General features: G+C 47.1%; 1 protein-coding gene across 1 annotated transcript in view; it reads left to right on the top strand.

The window, feature by feature from the left end:
* LOC137543658 (proton-coupled zinc antiporter SLC30A2-like) overlaps positions 1 to 24,303 on the top strand; it is a 92,555-nt gene that overhangs the window by 44,754 nt on the left and 23,498 nt on the right. The window contains exons 2-5 of the mRNA XM_068264784.1: positions 4,671 to 4,876; positions 4,950 to 5,096; positions 6,159 to 6,312; positions 23,452 to 23,662. Of these exons, the coding sequence (XP_068120885.1) occupies positions 4,671 to 4,876; positions 4,950 to 5,096; positions 6,159 to 6,312; positions 23,452 to 23,662 (718 nt within the window). The remainder of the gene's footprint in view (positions 1 to 4,670; positions 4,877 to 4,949; positions 5,097 to 6,158; positions 6,313 to 23,451; positions 23,663 to 24,303) is intronic.

The raw sequence follows: 24,303 nt of genomic DNA, 5'->3' as shown, positions 1-24,303 counted from the left end.
CAGAACCCTGAGAGATAGAAGAATCCAGCAGGGGGAGGAGCCTCTGGTAATGGGTGCAGCAGGTGTGCAGAGCTGGGAACTCAGGTGCACAGAGATCTCACCACCAGATCCCCTGAGAGATAGAAGAATCCAGCAGGGGGAGGAGCCTCTGGTAATGGGTGCAGCAGGTGTGCAGAGCTGGGAACTCAGGTGCACAGAGATCTCACCACCAGATGCCTGAGAGATAGGAGAATCCAGCAGGGGGAGGGGCCTCTGGTAATGGGTGCAGCAGGTGTGCAGAGCTGGGAACTCAGGTGTACAGAGATCTCACCACCAGATCCCCTGAGAGATAGGAGAATCCAGCAGGGGGAGGAGCCTCTGGTAATGGGCGCAGCAGGTGTGCAGAGCTGGGAACTCAGGTGCACAGAGATCTCACCACCAGAGCCCCTGAGAGATAGAGGAATCCAGCAGGGGCAGGAGCCTCTGGTAATGGGAGCAGCAGGTGGGCAGAGCTGGGAACTCAGGTGCACAGAGATCTCTCCACCAGATCCCTGAGAGATAGGAGAATCCAGCAGGGGGAGGAGCCTCTGGTAATGGGTGCAGCAGGTGTGCAGAGCTGGGAACTCAGGTGCACAGAGATCTCACCACCAGATCCCCTGAGAGATAGAGGAATCCAGCAGGGGGAGGAGCCTCTGGTAATGGGTGCAGCAGGTGTCCAGAGCTGGGAACTGAGGTGCACAGAGATCTCACCACCAGAGCCCCTGAGAGATAGGAGAATCCAGCAGGGGGAGGAGCCTCAGGTAATAGGTGCAGCAGGTGTGCAGAGCTGGGAACTCAGGTGCACAGAGATCTCACCACCAGAGACCCTGAGAGATAGGAGAATCCAGCAGGGGGAGGAGCCTCTGGTAATGGGTGCAGCAGGTGTGCAGAGCTGGGAACTCAGGTGCACAGAGATCTCACCACCAGATCCCCTGAGAGATAGGAGGAGCCAGCATAGGGAGGAGCCTCTGGTAATGGGTGCAGCAGGTGTGCAGAGCTGGGAACTCAGAGGCACGGAGATCTCACCACCAGAGCCCCTGAGAGATAGGAGCATCCAGCAGGGGGAGGAGCCTCTGGTAATGGGAGCAGCAGGTGTGCAGAGCTGGGAACTCAGGTGCACAGAGATCTCACCACCAGATCCCTGAGAGATAGAAGAATCCAGCAGGGGGAGGAGCCTCTGGTAATGGGAGCAGCAGGTGTGCAGAGCTGGGAACTCAGGTGCACAGAGATCTCACCACCAGAGCCCCTGAGAGATAGAAGAATCCAGCAGGGGGAGGAGCCTCTGGTAATGGGTGCAGCAGGTGTGCAGAGCTGGGAACTCAGGTGCACAGAGATCTCACCACCAGATCCCCTGCGAGATAGGAGAATCCAGCAGGGGGAGGGGCCTCTGGTAATGGGTGCAGCAGGTGTGCAGAGCTGGGAACTCAGGAGCACAGAGATCTCACCACCAGAGCCCCTGAGATATAGAAGAATCCAGCAGGGGGAGGGGCCTCTGGTAATGGGTGCAGCAGGTGTGCAGAGCTGGGAACTCAGGTGCACAGAGATCTCACCACCAGATCCCCTGAGAGATAGAAGAATCCAGCAGGGGGAGGAGCCTCTGGTAATGGGCGCAGCAGGTGTGCAGAGCTGGGAACTCAGGTGCACAGAGATCTCACCACCAGATCCCTGAGAGATAGAAGAATCCAGCAGGGGGAGGAGCCTCTGGTAATGGGTGCAGCAGGTGTGCAGAGCTGGGAACTCAGGTGCACAGAGATCTCACCACCAGAGCCCCTGAGAGATAGAAGAATCCAGCAGGGGGAGGAGCCTCTGGTAATGGGTGCAGCAGGTGTGCAGAGCTGGGAACTCAGGTGCACAGAGATCTCACCACCAGATCCGCTGAGAGATAGAAGAATCCAGCAGGGGGAGGAGCCTCTGGTAATGGGTGCAGCAGGTGTGCAGAGCTGGGAACTCAGGTGCACCGAGATCTCACCACCAGAGCCCCTAAGGGATAGAAGAATCCAGCAGGGGGAGGAGCCTCTGGTAATGGGTGCAGCAGGTGTGCAGAGCTGGGAACTCAGGTGCACAGAGATCTCACCACCAGAGCCCCTGAGAGATAGAGGAATCCAGCAGGGGAGGAGCCTCTGGTAATGGGTGTAGCAGGTGTGCAGAGCTGGGAACTCAGGTGCACAGAGATCTCACCACCAGAGCCCTGAGAGATAGAAGAATCCAGCAGGGGGAGGAGCCTCTGGTAATGGGTGCAGCAGGTGTGCAGAGCTGGGAACTCAGGTGCACAGAGATCTCACCACCAGATCCCTGAGAGATAGAAGAATCCAGCAGGGGGAGGAGCCTCTGGTAATGGGTGCAGCAGGTGTGCAGAGCTGGGTACTCAGGTGCACAGAGATCTCACCACCAGAGCCCCTGAGAGATAGAAGAATCCAGCAGGGGGAGGAGCCTCTGGTAATGGGGGCAGCAGGTGTGCAGAGCTGGGAACTCAGGTGCACAGAGATCTCACCACCACATCCCTGAGATATAGAAGAATCCAGCAGGGGGAGGAGCCTCTGGTAATGGGTGTAGCAGGTGTGCAGAGCTAGGAACTCAGGTGCACAGAGATCTCACCACCAGATCCGCTGAGAGATAGAAGAATCCAGCAGGGGAGGAGCCTCTGGTAATAAGTGCAGCAGGTGTGCAGAGCTGGGAACTCAGGTGCACAGAGATCTCACCACCACATCCCTGAGATATAGAAGAATCCAGCAGGGGAGGAGCCTCTGGTAATGGGAGCAGCAGGGGTGCAGAGCTGGGAACTCAGGTGCACAGAGATCTCACCACCAGAGCCCCTGAGAGATAGAAGAATCCAGCAGGGGGAGGAGCCTCTGGTAATGGGTGCAGCAGGTGTGCAGAGCTGGGAACTTAGGTGCACAGAGATCTCACCACCAGAGCCCCTGAGAGATAGGAGAATCCAGCAGGGGAGGAGCCTCTGGTAATGGGAGCAGCAGGTGTGCAGAGCTGGGATCTCAGGTGCACAGAGATCTCACCACCAGAGCCCTGAGAGATAGTAGAATCCAGCAGGGGGAGGAGCCTCTGGTAATGGGTGCAGCAGGTGTGCAGAGCTGGGAACTTAGGTGCACAGAGATCTCACCACCAGAGCCCCTGAGAGATAGGAGAATCCAGCAGGGGAGGAGCCTCTGGTAATGGGAGCAGCAGGTGTGCAGAGCAAATTAATGCAAATTACCGCATAATTTACCGCGTGTGGTAAAACATGACTAAAATCCCCCAGAATTGCTAAATGTTGTTACCACATGTGGTAATTTGCTTAAGAACTCTTCCACAATTTAGGCCAAAGTGTCCAGGGGAGCAGTCCAATGGCTGAGCAGGACGCTGTGAGGGGACATGTTTGGATGTAGTGGTGACGTGTGGATGGTAAGCAGGTAGCTGTGAGGGGACATGTTTGGATGTAGTGGTGACGTGTGGATTGTGAGCAGGAAGCTGTGAGGGGACATGTTTGGATGTAGTGGTGACGTGTCGATGGTGAGCAGGTAGCTGTGATGGGACATGTTTGGATGTAGTGGTGACGTGTGGAGGATGAGCAGGAGTGTGTGAGGGGACATGTTTGGATGTAGTGGTGACGTGTGGATGGTAAGCAGGTAGCTGTGATGGGAAATGTTTGGATGTAGTGGTGAGGTGTGGAGGGTGAGCAGGAAGCTGTGATGGGACATGTTTGGATGTAGTGGTGAGGTGTGGAGGGTAAGCAGGAGTGTGTGATGGGAAATGTTTGGATGTAGTGGTGACGTGTGGATGGTAAGCAGGTAGCTGTGATGGGACATGTTTGGATGTAGTGGTGACGTGTGGATTGTGAGCAGGAAGCTGTGAGGGGACATGTTTGGATGTAGTGGTGACGTGTGGATGGTGAGCAGGTAGCTGTGATGGGACATGTTTGGATGTAGTGGTGACGTGTGGAGGATGAGCAGGAATGTGTGAGGGGACATGTTTGGATGTAGTGGTGACGTGTGGATGGTAAGCAGGTAGCTGTGATGGGAAATGTTTGGATGAAGTGGTGAGGTGTGAAGGGTGAGCAGGAAGCTGTGATGGGACATGTTTGGATGTAGTGGTGAGGTGTGGAGGGTAAGCAGGAGTGTGTGATGGGAAATGTTTGGATGTAGTGGTGACGTGTGGATGGTAAGCAGGTAGCTGTGATGGGACATGTTTGGATGTAGTGGTGACGTGTGGATTGTGAGCAGGAAGCTGTGAGGGGACATATTTGGATGTAGTGGTGAGGTGTGGAGGGTGAGCAGGTAGCTGTGATAGGACATGTTTGGATGTAGTGGTGAGGTGTGGAGGGTGAGCAGGATTGTGTGAGGGGACATGTTTGGATGTAGTGGTGACGTGTGGAGGTTGAGCAGGACGCTGTGAGGGGACATGTTTGGATGTAGTGGTGACGTGTGGAGGGTGAGCAGGAGTGTGTGATCGGACATGTTTAGATGTAGTGGTGACGTGTGGATGGTGAGCAGGAAGCTGTGATGGGACATGTTTGGATGTAGTGGTGACGTGTGGATGGTGAGCAGGAAGCTGTGAGGGGACATATTTGGATGTAGTGGTGAGGTGTGGAGGGTGAGCAGGAAGCTGTGAGGGACATGTTTGGATGTATTGATGACTGATCCTCTCCTTCCTCTCCTCAGGTTCTTCTCGGGAAGCAAGGACCTCTTCCCAGGCTTCCCCCTCCCCAATGGTGCCTCAGAGGTGTCTGTGGAGCTGGAGAGGCCGGTGTCGCAGCACTGCCATGGCCAGACGTTTCCCTCAGACAACCAGCACAAGCTCCAGGCCCGGAGGAAGCTCTACTTCGCTTGCATTATCTGCTTCATCTTCATGATTGGCGAGGTGGCAGGTGAGCAGATCTCTGACTTCTATCTATAGGTGAGGAACCTCGTCCATCCTGTGACCCTTCTGTCTTCTTCCAGGGGGCTACCTTGCCCATAGCTTGGCCATCATGACGGATGCAGCCCATCTCCTCACTGACCTGGGCAGTATGTGTGTCAGTATCTTCTCCTTGTGGATGTCCACAAGGCCTCCAACCAAGAACATGACCTTTGGCTGGCATCGCTCTGGTGAGTGGAGAATGATGGGACTCACTGATGGTTCAGGCTGGGGCACTTGTACTTCACCAGTGTCGGGGAGACCATGTATCTCCACCTTGGCCGGATACCAGAACATGAGTCTTAGGCCAGAGTGCACTTTCTTGGGGTGTAGGGTGGCCAAATTTCCAATTAAAAATAATTAGGGCTTCCAGGACAGATAGGGTTCTGTCTTCCAGGAGGGGTGGGGCTATGTCTTCTAGGAAGGCTGGGGGGTTGTCTTTCAGGATGAGTGGGCCTCTGTCATCTAGGAATGGTGTGGTTTGTCTTCCAGGAAGGGTGGGGCTCTGTCTTTTGGGAGTGGTGGGGTTCTGCCTTCCATGAGGGGTGGGGCTCTGTCTGGCTGGGGGGGGGGTTGTCTTTCAGGAGTAGTGGGCCCCTGTCATCTAGGAATGGTGGGGGTCTGTCTTCCAGGACGGGTGGGCCTCTGTCTTTTGGGAGTGGTGGGGTTCTGCCTTCCATGAGGGGTGGGGCTATGTCTTCCAGGAAGAGTGAGGGGTCTGTCTTTCAGGATGAGTGGGCCTCTGTCATCTAGGAATGGTGGGGGTCTGTCTTCCAGGATGGGTGGGCCTCTGTCTTTCGGGAGGGGTGGGGCTATATCTTCCCAGGAGGGGTTGGGCTCTGTCTTCCAGGAGAGGTGGGGCTCTGTCTTCCAGGATGGGTGGGGCTACATCTTCCAGGAGGGGTGGGCAGGCCCCCTCACAGGAGCCTATAGGCACAGATTTCCTGGCACCTTAGACCTCACCCATCATGAACTTGCAAACAACCGCTGAACTACACCTTTCCATCTTCAGGCGCCTGTTGGCACGCGCCTACAGTGCCTTAGGGTAAATCTGGCCCTGGGGGTGGGGCTCTGTCTTTCAGAAAGGGGTGGGGGTGTCTTTCAGGAGGGGTGGGGCTCTGTCTTCCAGGAGAGGCGGGTCATTGTAACACCTCCATATTTTTTGCATTAGAATTCTTATGCTTTACAGGTGAGCTGTGTGTGGATTTGTGTCACTGATCACATGACTTATCACATGACACTTCTCTCTGCAGAGATTCTGGGGGCGCTGGCGTCTGTCCTCTCCATCTGGATAGTGACCGGGGTGCTGGTGTACCTGGCCTTCGCCCGCATCATCAACAATGACTACGACATAGACGGGCACGTCATGCTGATCACCTCCGGCTGTGCCGTGGTCGTCAACGTCATGTGAGTCCCCCCCCCCAACTATTATCAGGGTGTCAGGCTTGTCTGGTCAATGACTATAGGTCAGGCTGTATGCCCATATAAGTGACCCAGAGCCCAGCCCGTAACACCTGCGCATACTCCTATCTAACATAATACTGCAATACACCCTGCAGGCAGATGTAGCATACAGACTGACAGATAGTAATTCACCAACAGAACCCCATAACTCTAGCAATGCAATGGGCACAGTATTCACAAGTATATGTATGTAGTCACCTGAGGCCTGGAGGATGAGACAATCCAGACGAATGAGTCAGATGACTGCAGAGATAGATGTTCCAGAAAGGCAAGGCAGTCCAGATAATACTTCCAGAGATAGCGTAGTCAAAGCAAGCAGAGGTCAGTCCAGGCAGCATTCATGCAAGTAGAGTTGAGCCGAAATTTTCGTAATTTCGCATTACTATAATTACGCATGCGAAATTTGCGATTACGATGCGAAATTACGGTAGCGTAATTGCCATTAAAATCGTAATTGAAAATACCGTAAGCGTAATTTTCAACGCGTAATTTCGCGTTTCGTTCATGCCGTAATTTCGCATTAAACGCTACCGTAATTTCGCGTTAAACCGTAACGCTCCGTATAATGTAAAAAAGCCGCCGACTTTAAGGGTTAATAGCAAAGCCCCCTTAAATGCCAAGAGCCTCAAATTTGGAGAATATATTAAGGAGATCAGAAGGAATAAGAGGAAATTTTTTTTTTTCAAAAAGACCTTATAGTTTTTGAGAAAATCGATCTTAAAGTTTCAAAGGAAAAATGTAAACATTTAAAAACCCGCCGACTTTAACGGTTAATAGCAAAGCCTGCTTAAAGTTTAGGAACACCAAATTCCCAGGGTATATTAAGGGGATCAGTGGGAATAAGAGGAAAAAATTTTTTTTCAAAAAGACCTTCTAGTTTTTGAGAAAATCGATTTTTAAGTTTCAAGGGCGAAAATGTCTTTTAAATGCGGAAAATGTCAGTTTTTTTTGCACTGGTAACAATAGTGTATTATTTTCATAGATTCCCCCAAGTGGGAAGAGTTTTACTTACTCCGTTCTGAGTGTGGGAAATATAAAAAAAAAAACGACGTGGGGTCCCCCCTCCCAGACCTCTTTAACTCCTTGTCCCCCATGCAGGCTGGGATAGCCAGAATGCGGAGCACCGGCCGCGTGGGGCTCCGCACCCTGACTATACCAGCCCGCATGGTCCATGGATTGGGGGGGGCTCGGAAGGGGAGGGGCAGCCAAGCTTTCCCCTCCCCCTCCGAGCCCTTGTCCAATCCAAGGACAAGGGGCTCTTCTCCACCTCCGATGGGCGGTGGAGGTGGAGGCCGCGATTTCCTGGGGGGGGGGGTTCATGGTGGAATCTGGGAGTCCCCTTTAAAAAGGGGTCCCCCAGATGCCCACCCCCCCTCCCAGGAGAAATGAGTATAGAGGTACTTGTACCCCTTACCCATTTCCTTTAAGAGTTAAAAGTAAATAAACACACAAACACTTAGAAAAAGTATTTTAATTGAACAAAAAACATAACCACGAAAAAAGTCCTTTAATATTCTTAATTAACCATTAATACTTACCTGTCCCTTTAAATAAATGATCCCTCGAAATAGCCTCGGAAATGTTCTATCAGTTACAATGTTCTGATTTGAAGGAACCCCATTGGTCTGCTATGGACCAATGGGGCTCCTTGGAGCCCAAATTCAAAGATGCTTAGAGAGCTCTGAGCTATATAGCTCAGAGCTCTGTCGGGTCTGTGCAGCGCAGACGCGTATGCGGCGGCTGAGCGGCGAGTGACGTCGGGTGCGGCGTAGTTACAATGTAACAAAGTTGTTACATTGTAATAACTTTGTTACATTGTAACTGATAGAACATTTCCGAGGCTATTGCGAGGGATCATTTATTTAAAGGGACAGGTAAGTATTAATGGTTAATTAAGAATATTAAAGGACTTCTTTCGTGGTTATGTTTTTTGTTCAATTAAAATACTTTTTCTAAGTGTTTGTGTGTTTATTTACTTTTAACTCTTAAAGGAAATGGGTAAGGGGTACAAGTACCTCTATACTCATTTCTCCTGGGAGGGGTGGGTGGGCATCTGGGGGACCCCTTTTTAAAGGGGACTCCCAGATTCCACCATGAAACCCCCCCCCCCCCCAGGAAATCGCGGCCTCCACCTCCACCGCCCATCGGAGGTGGAGAAGAGCCCCTTGTCCTTGGATTGGACAAGGGCTCGGAGGGGGAGGGGAAAGCTTGGCTGCCCCTCCCCTTCCGAGACCCCCCAATCCATGGACCATGCGGGCTGGTATAGTTAGGGTGCGGAGCCCCACGCGGCCGGTGCTCCGCATTCTGGCTATCCCAGCCTGCATGGGGGACAAGGGGTTAAAGAGGTCTGGGAGGGGGGACCCCACGTCGTTTTTTTTTATATTTCCCACACTCAGAACGAAGTAAGTAAAACTCTTCCCACTTGGGGGAATCTATGAAAATAATACACTATTGTTACCTGTGCAAAAAAAACCTGACATTTTCCGCATTTAAAAGACATTTTTGCCCTTGAAACTTAAAAATCGATTTTCTCAAAAACTATAAGGTCTTTTTGGAAAAAAAAAATTCCTCTTATTCCCACTGATCCCCTTAATATACCCTGGGAATTTGGTGTTCCTAAACTTTAAGCAGGCTTTGCTATTAACCGTTAAAGTCGGCGGCTTTTTTATATTATACGGAGCGTTACGGTTTAATGCGAAATTACGGCATGAACAAATACCCATTGTAATGCGAAAATTACGCGAAAATTACGCTTACGCGAAATTTCGCGAAATCCTTCTTCATTACGATTATGTACTTACGGCCATAATCGTAATTACACTAATTACGCGAAATTTCGCGAAATCGTAATTACGTCATTACGCTCATCTCTACATGCAAGTCCGTGTCCAAGCAGAGGTCAATTCAGGCAGATAGCAAGCGTAGTCCAGGTACAAGAGCAAGGTTGGCAACAGGAAATCCAGTAGAGATAAGCGTAGTCAGGATACCAGGCAGTAGTTGGCAACAGGAATCAATCAGAGGATAAGCGTGGTCAGAATACAAGGCAGTAATCGGCAACAGCAATCAATCAGATAGTGAGTGCATACCCAGCAACAAGCCACAGCTAATGCTATCACGGGCGATGACTGGGGGCGCTCACTGAGTTTAAATACAAGAGCTAACCAATCAACACAAAGCAGAATTGAAACTTAACCATGTCAGCTGATCAGCTGACACGTAGGCACATGTGAACTACTGTTTACATCTGCGGAGCGCCACTGGTAACACGTCCTCCGCTTATCCAATGGCGTCTGAGAGCCACCCTGCGCTCCAGTGACGTCAGCAGCTCGCCGCAACCCGGAAATCTGAGCTGCAGCCCGGGTCTCGGCGTTCTGTCACCGCACACATGCTGAGGATCTTACAGGAGTGGACTCTGGACACTCCAACCTAGGTTTACCAGGAATATTCTCGTAAAACTCTTTCATTGCTAAATCAGCATGTACCTGTTTAGCAGGAACCCAAGATTAGGGATGGTCGCTAGATTCCGCGGAATTAAGAATTCCGCGATTCCGGCCGGAATTTGGTGATTCCGTTCCGTTGTGATAGAACGGAATTGCTATATCACTATGGCGGAATTTCGCTGAAAAATTTGAATTAAAATTCCGCAGAATTTTACGGAATGCTAATTTTTTTTTCCCACCAGACTAGTTTCTACTTAATAATAAGAATTTCTGCTCAACAGACTTCCTTATTTCCTCCCTTTTTCCCTCCTCCCTTCTCCTCCGGAGGAGGGACTTGTCTTCCAGGGAATTTTAGGATTTCAAAAGCCAGCTTACATACATTGGCCAGGAATCGAACCCAGGCCTACCGCTTGGTAGGCTGCTATCCTAACCATTATACCACCAACACAACACACAACAATGCTACATGCTGAAGCCAGCCTAGCACGTACCATTATGATATATCCAAGAGAAAAATGAGCTTGCTTAGGGATTTGTAGGATGTCAAAAGCCAACTCACATACATTGGCCAGGAATCGAACCCAGGCCTACCACTTGGTCGGCAGCTATCCTCACCATTATACCACCAACGCTACTTCTGAAACTTCTTGGAGCAGACTTACTTCCTCCCTCCAAAAGACACACATACATCCCCATAAAATCATTCAACAGCAACTGCATGCACAGTCTTTGTGGTACACAGTCTCTGTGGCACAACTGGTTAGCGCGTTTGGCTGTTAACTGAAAGGTTGGTGGTTCAAGCCCACCCTGGCATGGTCAGGAACCGGCCCGCGGCACGCCTGCGTATACGGTTCCCGACTGTGGGTTTGACCAGATCAAGCGGGGAGCAGCCTTATTCAAGCTACAAACAAGGCTGGGACCCCTCAAACACTTCCCACTGCCACCACTAGCCGTTGCTAGACACGTCCACTCAGCTGTCGAGTGCTCAACACGCAATCTGCGTTTTCGTATTTGGGTCAGCTTTGCACTTTAGGCCGAATACGAGAACGCCACGCACCCACACACAGTTGCAATCTTACACTGTAGTGAAGCAAAACCACTAACAGTCATTCCGAACGATACTGTTAGACTTCCCACTCGGCTGTCGAGCGCAGAAGTGCCCCATACACACAATGCAATTACAATCTCATACGGTAGTGTTGCTCAATCATACAATCAGGCATGGACTTAGTTACACTTCAGTCTCTTCTAGGCTATGAGTGTTAGTTTAGTACAGCAGAAGTCAATCTTATTAAATAACAATTTAATATTCCAGAAAAAAATGGAACAATGCAGAAAATACTATATACAAAAGATGTACAAAAAAACAAAATAAAAAAGTTACAAAGTAAAAGTTACAAGATACACACAAGACAAGTTGCCAAAAATAAAAATGGAATAAACGTAAAGTGAACTTTTACCATCGCAAATGTCCAACCGTGGAGAGACACGGATTTACCGATTTCCTCGGGATCATCTCTAGCGATGAGCTACTCTCGGGAGAAGATAATTTTTAGGTATCTGGCCCTGCTTTTTATACTGGGATATACGCCTGGAGGCTGCAACTTCCTTGGAAAGGGGAGGAACTAGTTTTAATTAACTTTCCAGACAATTCCCCTCTCCCCATCTCTAATTTCCACAGGTAAAAGTGTATTTTAGCACATACATGAAAAGACTTCCCTAGTCCAAGTTACAGGTGACAAACACATTGTTGACAGTATTTCCTAGCCGATCAAAGGAAAGGATACGGCTGCTATTGGCCTGATTAGCCATCTCCTAATTAGAGGCTGGGTAGACAGTCCCTAATTGCAGAGATTTCCTATCTCCCAATAGATGTAATTTACAGGATATAGTTTGCACCTCCACCAATAATTTAATTTCCTCACAATGAAATAGTGTTTAACACACATGTCAAACGTTTGGTGAGGAGGCTCTTCCTGGCTAGTCTAGAGTTCTTCACAATGCTTTAACAGCCTTCATCAACAGAAGTGTAAATGTTTCAGCTGTCAATGACTTCAAAGCTTCAGCTCCAGATAAGGTGGAACAAAACCCTTCACTTCTGCCATTGTCTGATTAACCCCAGCTCTATTCACTGAAGTCCGCTTTAGATGCAAATGTAGTACAGCCAGATGACAATCGCTTCAAAGCAGAATACACATGTGAGACATAGCAGACAAACAAGATGGCAGTTACCTCTAATATCATGACCATATATAAATAGTCGCCATGTCCTGCGTATTACTGTACATATCGTCATCACCACATATATTGCCTGTGAAATTCTGCCGATATCCGTTGATGGTTTTAAGCTGAAAATTCAGTTCAATAGCATCAAGTCCTAGAGGGAGAGAGAGAGAGAGAGAGAGAGAGCTCATTTTTCTCTTGGGTATATCACAATTGTAGTGTGTTGTGTTGGTGGTATAATGGTATAAAGCGGTAGGCCTGGGTTAGATTCCTGGCCAATGTATGTGAGTTGGCTTTTGACATCCTACAATTCCCTAAGCAAGCTCATTCCCTAAGCAAGGTGGTATAGTGGTGAGGAGAGCTGCCTACCAAGCACTAGACCTGGGTTCGATTCCCGGCCAATGTATGTAAGCTGGCTTTTGAAATCCTACAATTCCCTGGAAGACAAGACCCTCCTCCGGAGGAGGAGGGAAGGGGGCAAGAAGGGAGGAAGAGAGAAAGGACTAAGGGAACAGCCAATAGGTTCTATGGGCTACCATTTAGCATAAAGAAGGTTCCATTTGCGATTAGTTTAATTTTTCCGCCGGAATCTGGAATTCTGCGGAATTTCGCAAAAATCCGGCGGAATTTTCAAAGCGAAGGAATGAAGTGCTGGCGCAATCCGCGAATTCCGGCGGAACGGAATTTGCTCTTTCCAATCATCCCTACCCAAGATCTCTCCTCTGGTCCATATCCCTTCCAATCGATTAAGAATTGTAATGAATTTCTCAGAAAACGGGAATCAAGAATTCTCTTCACACCAAATTCTTGTTCACCATCGACTTCCATGGGTGGAGGGGGTGGCTCTGAAGTATTATAATTAACCGTAGATTTCAAAAGAGAAACATGAAAGTAGCACAGCAGTGAGGAAAAAAGGACTGGCACTAGATGTTAACAGAAAGGCATAGGTCCGCTTCACCGGATTCTGTATTCATAGCATGCACGTGCACCTCGGAACAAAGCACTGTGATATGGCAAAAAGGAAAATGAAGGCACTGAGCTTGCAAAAGATATTCCTTTAATCCACGGTGGGAAGACACATCAGGGTATACAGTGGGGGTGAGGGAGGCCTCCCTCACCCCCACTGTATACCCTGATGTGTCTTCCCACCGTGGATTAAAGGTATATCTTTTGCAAGCTCAGTGCCTTCATTTTCCTTTTTGCCGGGAAACATGAAAGTAGTTAACCCCTGTAATGGATTTGGGCAATTTGACTCGATAAGTAACCCTCCACCACTGGATATGGAGCAATAAACCTGGGTCCTAGCTTAGCAGAAGTCTGGCGTAATGGAATGTAACGGGTTGAGATCCATACCAAATCCCCAGGCATGAATTCATCCTCAACAGTTCGGTGCATATCAGAGAACAATTTCTGGGTATTTACAGCATTCCTAATGTTATTCTGCACTTGTTTCCAGATTTGATTACATCTTGAGGACCATTCCTCAAGCTCAGGAAGATTGGAAATACCAGAAAGTGCATTAAACTTACGGTTAGAACCATAAATGATCTGAAAAGAGACATCTTTGTAGAACTATTAATCTGATTGTTCATAGCAAACTCAACAAAAGGCAAAAACTGAACCCATTCCTCTTGTCAATCTGAAACAAAACATCTCAAAAATTGTTCCAAAGACTGATTCATCCTTTCAGTTTGTCCATTGGACTCAGGATGAAAACCAGAGGAAAATGACAACGAAACTCCTAATTTGTTACAAAAAGCACGTCAACACTGAGAAACAAATTGCACCCCCCTATCAGATGCAATGTTTTCAGGAATACCATGGATTTTAAAAATATTCTCAACTAAAATCTGGGCTAATACCTTAGCCGATGGGAGTTTAGGAAGAGGTTCAAAATGAGTCATCTTACTAAACCTGTCCACCACTACCCAAATGACAGTTTTACCATGGGAAACTGGAAGATCAACCACAAAATCCATGGATATGTGTGACCAGGGTTTCTCAGGAATGGGTAAGGGTAACAGAGTACCTTGAGGTGCAACACGTGCAACCTTACTTCGGGCACAAACAGAACATGATTTAACAAAAGCATCAACATCCTTACTGAGAGAGGGCCACCAAACATCCCTTAGATGTCCTTTTAACCCCGGGATGACCGGCAGATTTACACTCATGAAATTGTGTAAAGACTATTTCTCGAAGGTCACAAGGAATAAACAACTTCTCAGGCCGTTTATCCCGAGGTGCCTGTTTTTGAATTTTGAGCAACTGGTTGGAAAGGTCAGGAGACAATTTACAAGCAGAGATAAGATAGGAATTATAGGTACAGGATCCATGTTGACATTTTCTTTCTCAAAACATCTCGAAAAAGCATTAGCCTTGATGTTTTTTGAGCCAGGTTTATAAGTGATACAAAAATTGAACCTGGAGAAGAACAATGCCCAACGGGCTTGTCGAGAATTTAATCAGTTGGCATTTTCAATGTATTCAAGGTTCTTATGATCGGTATAAATTGTCACAGGATTCTCTGCTCCTTCCAACCAATGTCTCCATTCTTCTAGAGCCAATTTGAAGGCTAATAACTCTGTGTTCCCAATGTCATCATCTCTTTCTGAGGGAGAAAACTTCCGAGAGAAAAATGCACAAGGATGTAGCTGCTCGGGACTGCCAGAAAGCTGAGACAGGACTGCCCCAACTCCCACCACAGATGCATCTACCTCTATAATGAAAAACTTTTGAATGTCACGATGAACCAGAACTGGGGCAGAACAAAAGCCTGTTTTAACTCTTCAAAAGCCGTAACATCCTTAGAGCTCCAACCGGAAGGATCTGCCCTTTTTTTTGTGAGATCCGTCAGAGGAGCGACTTTTAGCACAGAAATTACTAATGCATTTCATGTAAAAATTAGCAAAACCCAAAAAACGTTGTAAAGGTTTAAAGAGAACCAGAGAGGAAGCACCCTCATGTATTTTATTACATTTATCAGTGGGAACATGACAGTAAACACCTACCCTGCTTTTAGTTTTATTCTTCTCTGCTTAATAATCTGTGTGATAAGAATCCCTGGACCCTGACTGAGTCAGTCGAGGTTTGACCTGGAATCATTATAGCTGAGTCACTCTTCTGTGGAGTGTTTTCAAGCCCAAGCCTTCCCCCTCCTGGCTCAGATTTCCTGCTTTACATACTGAGAGCTCTGATGACATTGGAGGGGTTGCTGCTGCAGGAAAAATCTCTGAAACAGACAAGTGTGGCTGTGTGATCTGTGTGCTCTGTCTGTGCAGCCAGTCATCATTATTATCTACTGTATGCAGTTTCATTACTATGAGAGACACTTCCTACAGGCAGCCACACAGCATACCAGAATATGAAGTTGAAAGCACACAGATGAAATGCTGCAGCAGCAGCCCTGCTTGTCTATAGTCTCTAGACAGCACATCCAGAACACCTCATAACCTGGAAGCAGAAGGTATATGAGCCGGCGGCCATATTGGATATTTCCTGGAGCAATAATGGATAAAAAGCACTCAAAAAGTCACACCAGAGTGGCAAAATTATCGGGTAGAGCATTTATTCTTTACAAGCTATCAACTGATATGTTTATTTTGTGTGAATCGTTCATCTCTGGTTCCCTTTAAGACTGTTAGGCTGAGGCCATTCTAAGACCGCCTTGACTTTTTCCTGATCCATGGTCAGACCAGTATCAGATATCACATAACCCAGAAATGTGACTTGTTTTACCTCAGAGATACATTTATTAGCACACAGGAAGAAGAAAAGATCAATATATCATCAAGATAAACAACCATAAATTTTCCAAGGAACTCACGAAAAATATCATTAGCAAAGAGCTGAAACACCGCAGGGGCATTACACAGCCTAAAAGGCATAACCAAATACTCATAGTGACCATCTTTAGTATTAAAGGCAGTCTTCCATTCATCATTCTCTCTGATGCGAATAAGGTTATAAGCACCTCTAAGGTCCAACTTAGAGAAGATTTTAGCACCCACGACCTGTGAAAACAAATCATCAATCAAAGGCAGTGGATAATGATTTTTTACAGTAACCTTATTCAACCCCCTGTAATCAATACAAGGTCTTAAACCACCATCTTTTTTCCTCTACAAAAATTAACCCTGCACAAGCTGTTGAGGAAGAGGTTCTGATGAACCCCTATTGTAAATTGTCCTGGATATACTCCATTATGGCCTTCTCTTCTGGTCTAATCAGATTGTAAAGACGACCACGAGGAGGCGTACTTCCAGAGAGAAGATGCATAGCACAATCATAAGGCCTATGAGGGGGTAACTCATCATCTGCTGCTTTTGGAGAAAACACATCTGCAAATCTATATATATAAAATCAGATGTATGTATGCAGGGGTCTAGTCCTGGGAAAAGAAGTGAGTGGACTCACTTGGAGAACTCCTGCGCGGCACGGCAAAAATGGGCGTGGTCAAGCACACCGTGGGCATGGTCATGGGTGGGGCCAAATATACATGACCTTAGCAGTGATGTAAAAGGTCTGCCGAGGAAGTTTGAGCTCTGCCGTAGTGTATCCCCCAAAAATAGATGTAATCTGACAGCATTTCACCAAAAAGACACATAATCTGGTAGAAGTTCCTCCAAAATACAGATAATATGGAAGTGGTTCCCCCAAAATAGACAATGTGGCAGCAGCAGTTCCACCAACATACACATGACATAATCTGGCAGCTGTTCCCCAAAATACGCTAAACCTGGCAGCGGATCACCCAAAATACATGTAACACCCAAAGGACATATAATCTGGCAGTAGTGGTCCCCTAAACATACACAATCTGGCAGCAGTTCCACAAAATACACGTAATCTGGCAGCAGCCGTTCCCCTAACGTACACATAATCTGGCAGCTGTTCCCCAAAATACATAACAGCGGTTCCACAAAAATGCAGATAATCTGACAGCAGTTCCCCCAAAATAGGTACCCCAGGTAGCCAGGTCTATAGGGTTCCCCAGTATAAGTAGCCATGAGTATAGTAGTCCCCAGTATATGTAGCCAGAGGTAAAGTTGCCTAGTATATGTAGCCAGGGGTATATGTGCCCAGTATATGTAGCCAGAGGTATAGTTGCCTAGTATATGTAGCCAGGGGTATATGTGCCCAGTATATGTAGCCAGTGGGATATGTCCCCAGTATATGTAGGCAGGGGTATATGTCCCCAGTATATGTAGGCAGGGGTATATGTCCCCAGTATATGTAGCCAGGGGTATATATGCCCAGTATATGTAGGTAGGGGTATATGTGCCCAGTATATGTAGCCAGGGGTATATGTGCCCAGTATATGTAGCCAGAGGTATAGTTGCCTAGTATATGTAGCCAGGGGTATATGTGCCCAGTATATGTAGCCAGAGGTATAGTTGCCTAGTATATGTAGCCAGGGGTATATGTGCCCAGTATATGTAGCCAGTGGGATATGTCCCCAGTATATGTAGGCAGGGGTATATGTCCCCAGTATATGTAGGCAGGGGTATATGTCCCCAGTATATGTAGCCAGGGGTATATATGCCCAGTATATGTAGGTAGGGGTATATGTGCCCAGTATATGTAGCCAGGGGTATATGTGCCCAGTATATGTAGCCAGAGGTATAGTTGCCTAGTATATGTAGCCAGGGGTATATGTGCCCAGTATATGTAGCCAGAGGTATAGTTGCCTAGTATATGTAGCCAGGGGTATATGTGCCCAGTATATGTAGCCAGTGGGATATGTCCCCAGTATATGTAGGCAGGGGTATATGTCCCCAGTATATGTAGGCAGGGGTATATGTCCCAAGTATATGTAGCCAGGGGTATATATGCCCAGTATATGTAGGTAGGGGTATATGTGCCCAGTATATGTAGCCAGGGGTATATGTGCCCAGTATATATAGGCAGGGGTATATGTGCCTAGTATATATAGCCAGTGGGATATGTGCCCAGTATATATAGCCAGTGGGATATGTGCCCAGTATATATAGGCAGAGGTACATGTGCCCAGTATATGTAGCCAGTGGGATATGTCCCCAGTATATGTAGTCAGGGGTATATGTGCCCAGTATATATAGGCAGGGGTAAATGTGCCCAGTATATATAGGCAGGGGTATATGTGCCCAGTATATATAGCCAGTGGGATATGTGCCCAGTATATAGAGCCAGTGGGATATGTGCCCAGTATATATAGACAGAGGTATATGTGCCCAGTATATGAAGCCAGTAGGATATGTGCCCAGTATATGTAGGCAGGGGTATATGTGCCCAGTATATGTAGGCAGGGGGTATATGTGCCCAGTATATGTAGTCAGGGGTATATGTGCCCAGTATATACAGGCAGGGGTAAATGTGCCCAGTATATATAGGCAGGGGTATATGTGCCCAGTATATATAGCCAGTGGGATATGTGCCCAGTATATAGAGCCAGTGGGATATGTGCCCAGTATATATAGACAGAGGTATATGTGCCCAGTATATGAAGCCAGTAGGATATGTGCCCAGTATATGTAGGCAGGGGTATATGTCCCCAGTATATGTAGCCAGGGGTATATGTGCCCAGTATATGTAGCCAGGGGTATAACCCAGTAAATGTAGGCAGGGGGTATATGTGCCCAGTATATGTAGGCAGGGGGTATATGTGCCCAGTATATGTAGGCAGGGGGTATATGTGCCCAGTATATGTAGGCAGGGGTATATGTGCCCAGTATATGTAGCCAGGGGTATAACCCAGTAAATGTAGGCAGGGGGTATATGTGCCCAGTATATGTAGGCAGGGGGTATATGTGCCCAGTATATGTAGGCAGGGGGTATATGTGCCCAGTATATGTAGGCAGGGGGTATATGTGCCCAGTATATGTAGGCAGGGGGTATATGTGCCCAGTATATGTAGGCAGGGGTATATGTGCCCAGTATATGTAGGCAGGGGGTATATGTGCCCAGTATATGTAGGCAGGGGGTATATGTGCCCAGTATATGTAGGCAGGGGTATATGTGCCCAGTATATGTAGTCAGGGGTATATGTCCCCAGTATATGTAGCCAGGGGTATATGTCCCCAGTATATGTAGCCATGGGGTATGTGTCCCCAGTATATGTAGCCAGGGGTATATGTGCCCAGTATATGTAGGCAGGGGGTATATGTGCCCAGTATATGTAGCTAGGGGTATATATGCCCAGTATATGTAGGCAGGGGGTATATGTACCCAGTATATGTAGGCAGGGGTATATGTGCCCAGGTAGCCAGGTGTGCCCCCAGCAGGAGGGGAGCAGCGCAGAGAAGGAGAGCTATGGGGACAGCGGGGATGGGCGGAAAGTCTCCGCCCACTTTCGCCGCCGGGCCTGACACTTCAAAACACTTGAGGGGAGAGGAAGGAAGGGGAGCACGAAGGTGAGGGATGGGGGGGGAGATGTCCGCCCATCCCCGCTGTCCCGATAGCTCTCCTTCTCTGCTCTGCTCCCCTCCACACAAGCCAGGGTGGACGGCGTCCACGCTGAAGAAAAAGTGGGTGGACGCTGTACACCCGCGTCCACGCAGGACTCGACCCCTGTATGTATGTATGTATGTATGTATGTATGTGCCACGATCACTCGAAAACGCCTTGACCGATTTGAATGAAACTTGGTATACAGATCCCTCACTACCTGGGATGATATGTTCTGGGGGTCTCGCGCTCCCCCCTGCACACCTGGGCGGAGCTACAAACAGCAAATCAGATTTCACTCATTCAAGTCAATGGGAAAAATGTAAAAGGCTGCCGTTCTCACAGTAATCAAGCCAGAGTCCCCACACTTGCCACATTTGGTCACTTGGTGACCAAAGTTACAAATTCAGGAAAAGTGGGTGGAGCATAAAACAGCCAATCAAATTTCAGCCACTAATTTTCAAAGGGAAAATGTTAACTGCTGCCATTCTTAACGGCAGGGGTCTCAAACTTTGCACAGTTGGTCACTGAGTGAATGGGATTAACATTTGGGAAAGTGGGTGGAGCCTACAACAGCCAATCAAAATTCACCTATTGATTTTCAAGGGGAATATTTAAACTGCTGCCATTCTTACACTGTTAATGGCAGAGACTTCAAACTTGCTACAGTCAGTCATTGGGTGACTGGGGTTCAAATTCACTAAAGGGGCGGAGCCACAAACAGCCAATCAGATTTCTTTGCTGGATAAACTGCTTCCATTCTTACATTTTTAATGCCAGGAACGCGAAGGCTTATAAACTTGGTCATTGAGTGACTGTGTGTCGAGGTTACAAAAAGTGGGTGGATTCAAAAACAAATTTCACAGGGAAAATATAAACTGCAGCCATTCTTACACTCTTAATGGCAGGGATCTCAAACATTGCCCAGTTGCTCACTTGGTGAATGGGATTAATATTCAAGAAAATGGGTGGAGCCTTCAACAGCCAATCAAATTATGCAGGAGAACAGAGGCGCCAAAAGGATAAAAGGAAGCTAAATGAGCTTTAAAACCAAATTCTTGGTAAATAGAGGAGGTAGTGGTGGACTTACCTCCTCCAAGTAGACACACAACGACTGTAGTAAAGACAGTCAATATATTTTATTTATGAACCCCAAATATGCAACGCGTTTCGCAGGTTTGATCCCGCTTCATCAGGCAATAACAATGGAGCAATAGCATATGTGGTCAGTAGAAGAGCCTGGCACCTCTATATTGACTGTCTTTACTACAGTCGTAGGAGATAAGTCCACCACTACCTCCTCTAATTACCAAGAATTTGGTTTTTAAGCTTATTTAGCTTCCTTTTATCCTTTTGGCGCCTCTGTTCTCCTGCATAATATTGAGGCCACCCTGGGTGGAGGGTTGAACCCCCTTTTTCTCATCTACAGAGAGCGACTTCTTATTCCTGAGTGGGGTCAGGAAAATCTCCCCACCTGCCTTTACAGTGGTTGCCTAATGGTAACCCTGGTTTGTGAGTATTAATATTTACTCTATCTAGTAACCATTTACCAGTACATATTACACTAGTGGGGCTCTTGGTGTTCCTTGTTTTTAACAGCCAATCAAAATTCACCTATTGATTTTCAAGAGGAATATTTACATTGCTTCCAATCCTATACTTTTAATGGCAGAAGCCTCAAACCTGGTACAGTGGGTCACTGGGTGACAGGGGTTCAAATTCTGGATATAGGGATATAGGGCGGAGCCACAAACAGCCAATCAGATTTGTTTAATTTCTATGCAAATATACAAATTATTGACACCAAGGACCCCAAAGCTCACAAACTTGGTCATTGAGTGTGTCAAGGTTAGAAAAAGTGGACGGAGTCAAAAACAAATTTCACGGGGAAAATATAAACGGCAGCCATTTTTACACTGTTAATGGCAGGGCTCTCAAACTTCACACAGTTGGTCACTGAGTGACTGGGATTAATTTTCAGGAAAGTGGGTGGAGCCTACAACAGCCAATCAAAATTCCCCTATTGATTTTCAAGGGGAATATTTACATTGCTGCCATTCTTACGCTCTTAATGCCAGAGGCCTCAAATCTGGTACAGTCAGTCACTGGGAGACTGGGGTTAAAATTCTGAAAAGGGGGCGGGGCCACAAACACTCAGATTTGTTTAATTTTAATGGTTAAATGTAAAGTATTGATGCCAAGGAACCCCAAAGCTCAAACTTGGTCATTGAGTGACTGTATGTCAAGGTTAGAAAAAGTGGGTGGAGCCAACAACTACATTTTTTACATGGAAATATATAAACTGCAGCCATTCTTACACTGTTAATGGCAGAGTTCTCAAACTTGACACAGTTGGCCACTGGGTGACTGGGATTAATATTCAGTAAAGTGGGTGGAGCCTACAATAGCCAATCAAAATTCCCTTATTGGTTTTCAAGGGGAATATTTACATTGCTGCTATTCTTACACTCTTAATGGCACAGGCCTCAAACTTGGTACAGTCGGTCATTGGGTGACTGGGATACACATTCTGAAAAGGGGGTGGAGCCACAAACAGCCAATTATATTTGTTTCATTTCAGTGGGAACATTTAAATTGTTGATGCCAAGGACCACAAAGCTCAAAAAACTTGGTTATACCTGGATGATGTGTGTCAAGGTTTGAAAAAGTGGGCGGATAAAACAACTAAATTTTTTACAAAGGAAAATGTATACTGCAGCCATTCTTACACTGTTAATGGCAGGGTTCCCAAACTTGACACAGATGGTCACGGGTGACTGGGATTAATATTCAGGAAAGTGGGTGGAGCTTACAAAAGCCAATAAAAATCCACCTATTGATTTTCATTTGAAATATTTACATTGCTGCCATTCTTACGCGGTTAAAGGCAGAGGCCTCAAATCTGCTACTGTCAATCACTGGGAGACTGGGGTTTAAATTTTGAAAAGGGGGCAGGCGGGCAACAAACAGCCAATTAGATTTGTTTAATTGGCTGTTTGTTGCTGTGGTAAAATACAAATTATTGTGGTAAAATGCAACTTATTGATGCCAAGGACCCCAAAGCTCATAAACTTGGTCATTGAGTGACTGTAAGTCGAGGTTAGAAATAGTGGGCGAAGCAAAACCTAACTTTTACATGGGAAAATATAAACTGCAGCTATTCTTACACTGGTAATGGCAGGGTTCTCAAACTTTGCCCAGATGGTCACTGGGTGACTGGGATTAATATTCAGGGAAGTGGGTGGAGCCTATAATAGCCAATCAAAAGTCACCTGTTGATTTTTAAGGGGAATATTTAAATTGCTGCCATTTTTACCCTGTTAAATACAGATTCCTCAATCCTGTTACATTTGGTCATTGGGTGACTGGGGTTCAAATACTGGAGAGGTGCGGAGCCACAAACAGCCAATCTGATTTGTTTACTTTCTATAGGAATATACAATTTATTCATGCCAAAGACCCCAACGTTCCAAAACTTGGACATTAACTGTTTGTGTATTAGGGTTAGAGAAAGTGGGAAGAGCCAACAGCAGCCAAATACATTCCCGGGCAACGCCGGGTCATCAGCTAGTTAGCAATATATCAATTGAAAGGATGGGTTTAAAGTTTAGAGTCAATCAAACACATTTTTAGTAGATAAATATGTATATTTACATAGAAAGAGGGACAAAGTCCTGAAAGAGGGACAAAGTCCTGAAAGAGGGACAAATGAGGAGGACAGAGGGACAGTTGGGAGCAATGCAGTGTGCAGGCTGGTGTTGTACCTTATTTATTGATGGAACTCAATGGACGTAGACGTATTACGTACATCTTTTAAATCAAATAACTCTGTAAGTAAGTTATGACAAATGATTGGTTCAATTACAGAAGTTGCACATGTGTCAGAGCTCTTCGTGTTCTGGAAAAATGTCCCTCATTTCTGTGGCTCACAAGAGAATGTTGGGCACCTCCTGAAGAGAAGTCTGTGACTCTCAATCTCTCTTCTGCTCCCCAGTATGGCCTACATCCTCCACCAGTCCACCACCTTCCATGGACACAGCCACGCCTCCGGCTATGAGAAGATTGGAGACAGCCCTATTGGGGGTCTTCCTCTCCACCTTCCACCCCACAGCAACACGAGTGTCCGGGCGGCCTTCATCCACGTGATCGGAGACCTCCTGCAGAGTATTGGAGTCATGGTGGCGGCCATTGTTATTTATTTTGAGGTGAGTGATGGGTTAATCATACTTGGTGCACAATGGATTGTTCTGTCTGAATCAGAAAACACATTGGATGAGGCAGCAAGAGAATTCTCCAATCAGCATCCTGAAGGCGGAGAGAAGAGGACTAGAATAGTAATACTCCCACCAGTTCATGCATGGAAGAAGACTTGGTAATAGAGTAGTAATGGCTCCAGCTATAGAGGAACAGGACCCAGCCATGTGCCTGCATGACTATACAATGTATGGCCAATAATGCTATAGTAATCTCAGTCCCCGGGTCCCGGCCATGTCTCTGTATGACTATACAATGTATGGCCAATCCTGATATAGTAATCTCAGTCCCCGGGTCCCGGCCATGTACCTGTATGACTATACAATGTATGGCCAATCCTGATATAGTAATCTCAGTCCCCGGGTCCCGGCCATGTGCCTGTATGACTATACAATGTATGGCCAATCCTGATATAGTAATCTCAGTCCCCGGGCCCCGGCCATGTGCCTGCATGACTATACAATGTATGGCCAATAATGCTATAGTAATCTCAGTCCCCGGGTCCCGGCCATGTGTCTGTATGACTATACAATGTATGGCCAATCCTGATATAGTAATCTCAGTCCCCGGGTCCCGCCCATGTGCCTGTGTG

Source organism: Hyperolius riggenbachi, unplaced genomic scaffold (assembly GCF_040937935.1).
Source record: "Hyperolius riggenbachi isolate aHypRig1 unplaced genomic scaffold, aHypRig1.pri scaffold_143, whole genome shotgun sequence".
Lineage (NCBI taxonomy): Eukaryota > Metazoa > Chordata > Amphibia > Anura > Hyperoliidae > Hyperolius > Hyperolius riggenbachi.
This window is presented reverse-complemented; position numbering and strand designations above follow the sequence as displayed.